Source organism: Antedon mediterranea, chromosome 6 (genome assembly GCF_964355755.1).
Source record: "Antedon mediterranea chromosome 6, ecAntMedi1.1, whole genome shotgun sequence".
NCBI lineage: Eukaryota > Metazoa > Echinodermata > Crinoidea > Comatulida > Antedonidae > Antedon > Antedon mediterranea.
In genome coordinates this window covers 18,348,756-18,357,694 of record NC_092675.1, presented here as the reverse complement: position 1 = coordinate 18,357,694, position 8,939 = coordinate 18,348,756, and the positions used below count along the sequence as shown (strand labels likewise).

Here is an 8,939-nt window from a genome sequence, read left to right as displayed (position 1 = left end):
AAGTTTCATTGTTAAATGTAAAAGAAAAATCGGAGCGCGATGTTCAGTTAAACATAAAACATATAATAACCTCTCACTTGTTCAATAACTTGACGATTTGTGTTTGTGTCACTCTGTATTTCACCGACCCCTGTTCATTAATGGTATCACCTAGTATGTCCAGGGATTGGTCTTTTATAGCCATTTGATTGGCTGGTTGGGTAGTTACGGTATGCCGATTGTATCAATATCGGTGTACGTGAGTCTTTAACTTTCCGGAAGTGCATTCGGTCTCTGAATACCGACAGTAGAAGATTCGCCATAAGCCATTTAAATAGGTAAGATATTTAAAATCGTTTTAGATAATTATAATATTTGTTAATTCCAACCATATTTCCAACTCTTTGTTTTATATACACTTAATGAACATTATGAAAACTTTCCGAACAGTCAGTTCGTTTGGTTTAAACGACGGATTATTTGCCAATACGGATACTCTTCATTTATGTAATAGTGTATTTATAGTTTCCGGGAATTGCATGCTTATCAATCTAGTATGGTAATGATTATTAAACTGTAAAATGTGTTCATCCTCGAATGATATCGGGGCCCGGTTCGTAGAACATCTTCAGAGCTAATATACGTGTTGCCACCACCTTTAATTTGCTGTTACTCAGTCTTTCGCGTGTGCCTGGTGATGCATCACTACAAATTGATTTTAATATAAATCACAAACCCCCACTGGTTTCCCAGGAACGAACTGTTATGACGTCATTAGGGCGCAAACGCGAGGGACTTCAGTATACTAATATCCCGACTAATATTAAATCAATTTAATAAATAAATTGGAGACACGCCCTACAATAAACACATTCTGTACACTTTTGTACTTTGCCCTCTCACGTGATACAATTGACTTACCAAATGTTTCATAAATTCATAAAATTGAGTGATGTTTCATGGGTACATATTGCCCAAAAGCTAAGCAGAGTCTATACATTACTGTGTCTCCATATTCAGTTTATTAAACTGAATAATCCTCATTAATAAACAAAATTATTGCTTTTTTTACAATTTTATTTTATTTCAACCATGTCTTTTATGAGACGCAGAAGCGTTGACAACACTTGGTAAATGAAAATGTTATTTAAGATGGAGATAAACTGTGGAATATTTTGTAATAGTTTTTAACAACAACTTGATTCACCTTTAAATCTAATGGTAGAGTCCAAATTGACTGGATCATGTTAAACCAGTAGGATCGCCTTATAAGGAAGGTAACATAAATGAGTTAAGGGATATGACTGTATGGAATCCCTGATAACGGGTCGTAAGTTAAATTAATAGAAGTTCTTTGATTCTTTGATAAGATTGTCTTCATAAATTTTGAAGACGGCTACATCATTTTAATTATCGTAGCCATATATCACATTATGCTAACAGGTTTAAATACCGAGGGTATACAATTGGTATAGGCTATCATACATAGTCTTAAATTCACAAGTTATCACATCTGTTTCAACGATGGGTATCATTGAGATAATATTATTTTTTAGTGCGATGAGTAAGTTTTTTTAAGTTCAACAAATATTAAGTGAAAATATTATGAAGTGCGACAATTCTTCAAAATGTGACCATTTTTAGGGGCCCACCGTGTAATAACCTCGACTCCCAGACAGACATATAGACATGCATATCTTCAACGCAAACATTTGTAATGTTTTAACAGTTCCATTACGCCAACATTAAACACATACAATTCTAAACAAATTACTATAGGCCTAACCCCACACAAGTGAAGAAACACAGCATCGGTAAAAGTTTGTTTTAGAAGGAGTCGTTACACAAAATCTAGACAGTGTGATATGCTGCAGGCAATAGGCTTAGTCTGTCAATAACAAATGAAAATACCTGGAATTCTCAGAAAGTCAGAATGAAACAGCTTAGGCCTATAGCACCAAGGCTCAGTGCTACTAGAAGTTAAGTTGTTTCCAAACCCTTTAGTTAGGCCCCGAGTTAGGCCCTTGATTCTTGACATTTTGATAGTTAACTTTATGACACGATGAGATGAGACCTCAGCCAAAGCGACGTGATATCTATTACATATAATATCCAATTATGTTTCCATGGTAACTTCACACTTGGATATCGGGTCATTTGGTGAGGATGGTACCAGATTGTACTCCAACATTTTCTCTTTACCCAGAGTTGTTTCGTATCGGGTTTTTTTTTTTAGATCTAATTCTAAGCGATACATTCTGTAAGTGCTGGGTAAAATATGCATTTCTGTTAATGCAATCTTTATCTCTGAAAGATATTGAACAATACAATACAATAACCAGATATAAATAAATTAAGTTCAATGATGATTATTTCTGTATACTTGTTTCCACACATGCTAGGCCTACTATTTAAAAATCGTGGATTCGCCACAACATCACTGAAACTGATTAGCGGCAAACCGTCACTCATGACAAATTAATTACACCTTATTAAACCCTTTATTTTGTGGTGTTTTTTTTTCTACTAAGAAAATTCAAACATGCCGACTGGATTCGTAAAACCAAAAGAATATGACTGGAAAGATTCTAACTTGGCATTGTTTGGATCTGACACGGAAAAGAACGTGAAGAAGGCGTCGGCAGAGACCGAACCAGCATGGCAGGGTGCTGGCCAGAAGGTTGGCATGCAGATTTGGCGTATCGTCAAATTTAAGGTCACCCACTGGCCAAAAGAAGAGTACGGCAAATTCTACAATGGAGATTCTTACATTCTTTTGAACACATTCGTAAGTTTTGACCTTCAAATTTGATTACGTCGTTTTAACATTGCTTGGCAAGGTGTGGTTGGTGCATTTTGAGAGGGGTATTATCGTTTCAGAGCATTCATTTCTTTAGAACGGGTTAACGAAATTAATTTTAAGTTGAAAATGGATTAACAAAAACACAATGTTATGCAATAATTAACTTTTGTAGTATTTTTAATTGAAACATCAATTTATCATCATTAATGTAGACAGCTAAAACACTGGCAATTTTACATCCGTGATGTGTCCCTACATTTTTGTTTTTACAGAAAGACCCAGAAGGTGATGAACTTCTTCATGATCTCCATTTCTGGATCGGATCAGATTCAACTCAGGTAAGAGTGAATATTTTCCCCAAAAATGTACTGACCTATTCCAATTGGTGTCCTGATGTACGTTTCTTTACTGTAAGCGTAGGTCTACATGAGCTGAAAACATCTTTCTCTCTCTGTTCACAGGACGAGTACGGTACAGCTGCTTATAAAACGGTTGAACTAGATACATTTTTAGATGATAAACCAGTTCAACACAGAGAGGTTATGGACTATGAATCGGAACTATTTAAATCCTATTTCCAAGCGATTACGTGAGTGTATTACAACAGTACTGTATTCAAATTAAAAGTCTTTTATGTTGTTTAATGCGTATCTTTAATTTTAAAGATGCCTAGTTTTGAAGCAAATGTATTCCAGTACAATAAAAACAGTCCAGTTCAGTTAACATAGAATTTAAATATAATACAAAACAAGGAAAGCTGTTTTTAATTGTTTTTCGTTCGTTAAAAAGTACTTTATATATAGTACTATATGTAAATATCTGATTCATTTTTTGTGTTACTTTACAATATATTATAATAAATTCTCATTTTTCTCATTCCATTTATTTTCATTTCATTTATTTACAAAATATTTTATACTGAGTATTAATAACAGAACATTGTTGATTATAGAATTATGGAAGGTGGGGCTGATACCGGATTCCGTCACGTGGGACCCAAAGAGTACAAAGCCCGTCTGCTTCACTTCTCTGGAGTTAAGAAGAACATCCAAATCAGAGAGGTAATGCGATGTTTATTGTTCAAAATGTAATACTGTAGAAAGATACGGTATAGGTATACTTTCACTGTTACGTTCCTCGTAGGCCTACAGGTATTTCGACAATGACGTGTGTTACTACACTCTAAATGTTTCATTTCAGTCCAACAATTAAAAATTCTTTAATTTTAGACAGTTTTCCAACATTTTTAAATTCACTTAAATCACATGTTTTATATTGACTTTGTTGAATCGACTATAATGTATTTTATCCGTTTATTTTATATTGACACTGTTGATTCGTCTATTTGTCATTTAAATATTTTTATATAGTTTATTATATATCATTGTTGTTACTTTGGGAGTACGGAACCTGAACTCTTGTTATAGTGATTAGGTTCACTTTTAGGTTCCTGCCTACTCTCTTAGTTTCTGTGTTTTTGTTTGTTTGTAACTGGTTTTTGGCAATAAATAATAATAATAATCTATATATAAATTTACGTAAGGGCAAAATTCGGTAAATCACGCGTTATTTCTAGAATGTTTACTCGATGGTATATAAAGTTGGTTCGTACTTTCGGTACTGATTTTAACCACCTGATGTAACCCTGTTTACTAATTAAATTGGGTTCGATAATTAGTTATTGACGATTAAAACGAATTTAGGTTCAACGATTTGCCCCAAATAGGGGTGTTTTTCGATGGTGGTCTACACTTTCTAATGGATGTCCGTCTTGAAAAATACCCGCAGACAATAATACGAGGATGCTTCGCATTTTCCTATCTCCTCCTACGATAATTGTTTTTAATGGCTGAAAACCGGTTGAACAGCTCGAGTATAGCATCATAATGTTGAAGACAGGCCGATTTTCTTTAAAAAATACTATTTTGATAGATTTAATATACGTTTATACAAATGTATTGATTTGCGATGAATGGAACATTCCAATCTCTGTTCCACAAGTGTCTATTCCCTCAGGCGTCGTAAAGGCAAGTACAGGTACTGTATACTCATAACAGAAATTCGATCCATTATTTTTTCAATCTGTGCTGCAGAGGTTGGATATAAATTTTTTTTAAACGGATAATGAGCTAGAGTTTTCACTCGCCGTATATTATGTACACATCTTTATTATTGCAGTTAAACCACCCATATCATCACCCTTTCCTCACTGGCATGAGTAGCGTTGTAAAACCAGTAGAGGATAGGCCTACGGTACATCACATGCCCTAAACGCAGAACAACTTTGGTGGGTAGGGGGTGGGTAGGGTAGGAACCAACTTAAGTATGAATTTGCTCTAAGAAACAATTGAAAACCATTAGGCCTACTAATTAAGTTGAGTTAGATAATTTAATATTATTGACGATTAAATCGAATTTATGATTTTCCCCGAATAGAGGTGGTTTTCACAAATTGTTTTACATTATATAAACATATATACGTCGTAGTGATGTATCGTTACATGTACTGTACTATTTCAATCGACTATTACGGTGATAGTTTCAACAAAGTATTAAATCGCAATGTTTTACTGTGTTTAGTGGTATATTATTTGTAAAACATGAAAACAATTAATATTTCGTTAATAAATGGGTAAAGAATATATTTAAAAATTGTTCCTCTTTACACCCATCCTCTTTCCCATCCCTCAACCCAAATGTTACATACAAAACACAATTTAAGTTTGTTTAAATTTGACTTAAACAATTGGTCTCATTTTGGGACAAGTTTCTCTTTCGGAAGTAATTCCCAGGGTACTAATTTTACAGTACAAAAATCAGTGTCTATTTATTCGTTCCTGTAAACGACATGTATTATTGTCCTGCGGTACGTACATTTGAAATCGCCAGTTTTTTTAACGCTGAGAACCATCTGTGGGCACGACCTAGATGGTACGCGAGCGAAGCGAGCGTACCATCTAGTAATAATAATAACAATAAGGTCTGTATGGTATACGATCAAATATTGCCGCAGTAGAATATAGCGAGGAATGACTACAGTATACCTGTTGTTGATTCAAATACCAATATCGCTTCACTACTTGCACAATGCTTCAGTGATGTGCCTGTTTCAAGCTGAGGATTTAAATGATCGCCACAATTGAACAAGTGACGTATTACATTCTGGAAATGTTATTTGTGCTTAAATATAGGAACGTACGGTACACTTATAATCTGTCTGGAAAATAATGAACGATATTATCTATTTCAGTGTCCATTAAACAAACATTGCTTAAATCCTGGCGATGTATTCATCCTTGATCTTGGTCTGCAGCTGTACCAGTGGAATGGTGAGGATTGCAACAAAGACGAAAAATTCAAGGTAAAACGCCATAGGTTATGGTTCAAATCCTGTATTCCACTCCCAAGTATGAATAAGATATGATTTGTCAGATTAGTTCATGTAAAGTTTTTAGGAAAGGTCATCTCTTGCCTGGTCATCTTTATAAGATAGAACGACAAACATATGTCATATCAGATGATTATATTGGTCAGCTGAATGGACACCAATCAATTGTTTTCATAGGCTATGCAATACCTAACTAACTTGAAGAGCGAGCGCGGAAAGGCAGAGAGTCAAACACTTGAAAGCAGACGAGTAACCTCTGATCATCCGTTCAATAAGGCTTTGTCGGACGAACCCCTAGAATCTGCCAAAGACCAGACTGACAATACCTCCAAGCCTGCCATGTTCAGGTAAGGAGATAAGAATTATTACGTCACAGTACATTAGAACCGCTCATTTGAGACACCCTATTGAGGGAACACCCATAAGAGAGTACACTTTCCTGTGAAAGAAACATGGGGAAATATCACTACGACCAACCACTATACAGGGACACCTCTATTATGAGGACACATGAGAAGAGACATAATGACATGATTCTTTCTTGCTCAAGAATACAATGTTATATTCATTCATCAGTCATTTGATTAGGTGGAACCATTCTAAAGGAATAGGCTACCGCTACGACATGCAAATACAAACCATGATAAATTATTAAACATAATACGCAAATGAAGACGGGATATGAGGTATGACACGCAAATTTGAACTTAATACGTCATATTCATTACACTAGGGGGATAGGTTAAAGAAAGTCATTTAAAGTATAATCTTTTTATTTTCATAGATTGCAAGATCGAGGTAAACTTCACTTCGATCAAGTAGCCAATGGTTCTCTTCCAAAAAGCAAATTGCAAAGTGGGGTGAGTGTAACATTATCATTTTAAACAAATATTTGATACGGCCTAGAAGTGATGCTACCCGTTAATTAGTTATGCCGTTGTTAACGTTTTTGTCATTGTTGTATGTACTGTATTGCATATCACCTGTGTTATTTCGTATTCAATAGTATCGATAGACATTGTGTTAAGACCCCGGATAAGACGTTGTATTTCTTTATTGTTAATTTTGTCACAAATGTAAAATATTCAGGATGTATTTCTACTGGACAATGTTGTTGAAATGTATGTGTGGATCGGTAAAGCAGCTGACGCATCAGAGAAGAAAAACGCATTTGCATACGCTCACGTAAGTTAAACAAGTGGTTTTTAAGACGAACCACCGTCTACAACCTAGAATAGTTGACTGTACCTATTATTGTAGCCATAATAAGTTTTATTCTCAGCATAGACATTACATATATGGTCACAATACGCTGTCGGAGTTGGCCTTAAGACATGCGCATTTCCCCCACCCCCCTAATAATACAGTATTTTTAAAATGATACATTATCATTCTTTTCTTTTCAGAACTACTTGAGCAAAACCAAACATCCATTCATCCCAATCACCTGCGTATCGGAGGGCCGTGAACCAAAATCATTCTCCAAAACCCTTTCCTAAATGGATCTAAGCAGAAGTCCGAGAGTGGACATCTTTTGATACTTTTCGAATAATGTCTATTGACAATTATTAATATTTATAGGGAAGCAGTTAGCGCCAAAGCTTTCAATCAATAAGTTGTGTATTAAGACTTATAAATTGAAATTAGTTGCTTAATTTAGATTTGTATAAGTTATTACTTTATAAATTATATAGCCCTAGGCCTACATTTGATTACATATAACTTGACGGTTCTTGTACTAAAATGAATGACTCGATTTAAATCCATAATTACCGAGAGAAATGCGAACTATAAGCCTTCTTATTCTTTAAATTGTAAATTAAGTCATTGTCAAAAGGTTTCTTGGAAGACAATCCACCAGCGTATCCAGGATAGAAGATTTTTTATTTAATTTCAAAGACGGCATGAAATGGAAAGGACAAACTTGATCATGTGAACCAAACAAATGATTTTAGTAAATGATTTGCATGTTTTCATCCATGCGTAGTAGATTATAAGTTGTTGTTTATTTTGTGTCGTCTTTTGATTGAATATATCATACCAAAGTTGCTGTATGTGAATTACCATACCCATAAGTGGAATTGGTTGGTTCCATGGGATGGAACTGGTCTGCCTAAAATATGACAATATTCAATTATGCAATCATACGTGCATATCATTGTGTAATAGTGTCATAGTAACCAATTATATCAAATTGTGATCATTCGAAAAAAATCTTTGTACTACAGTACATGCATTTTTTTCGAAAAAAGCAAAAACAAATAGAAGGTCGAAATTTGGCAAGTTTCTGTGGTAAAATGCGGAGATCACATTACCATTATATTATGGTTATCCGTATGTCATGCCAGAAATCATAAAGCTACAGTATCAAACTTTATGTGACAAAAAGTGTGATTCGGCCAAAATATCCACTTTTTTAAAATTCAATAATTATGCTATAATATTGCCATATATACGCACATATTGTGTTATCATCTTAGAGCCATTGGAACTAGTTATGTGAAAAAATAAAATGGTCGAACAATTTATCGAAAATTGCCCTGTACATAGTACAGGGATTTTTTCGAAAAATGTCCAAAATATCTACCTTTTAAAATTTAATAATTATGCGATAATATTGGCATATATGCGCATATATTGTGTTATCATCATCTTTATAGAGCCATAGGAACTAGTTATGTCAAAAAATAAAAGGGTCGGAACTTTGGCATTTTTCGACCCTTTTGGCAAAATTATTCATATTTTAAAATTCAGTAATTATACGATAAT

At 34.3% G+C, this 8,939-nt stretch overlaps 1 protein-coding gene across 1 annotated transcript; it reads left to right on the top strand.

Moving 5' to 3' along the window:
- The first annotated feature begins 208 nt into the window (after window positions 1–208).
- LOC140052343 (gelsolin-like protein 1) lies at window positions 209–8,161 on the top strand. The gene is made up of 10 exons (XM_072097867.1): window positions 209–317; window positions 2,511–2,767; window positions 3,055–3,120; window positions 3,244–3,371; window positions 3,735–3,843; window positions 6,033–6,143; window positions 6,348–6,517; window positions 6,955–7,030; window positions 7,260–7,355; window positions 7,577–8,161. Exons 2-10 carry the CDS (start codon window positions 2,522–2,524, stop codon window positions 7,667–7,669), a joined length of 1,095 nt encoding a protein of 364 aa, XP_071953968.1. The 5' UTR covers window positions 209–317; window positions 2,511–2,521; the 3' UTR covers window positions 7,670–8,161.
- Window positions 8,162–8,939: the final 778 nt, after the last annotated feature.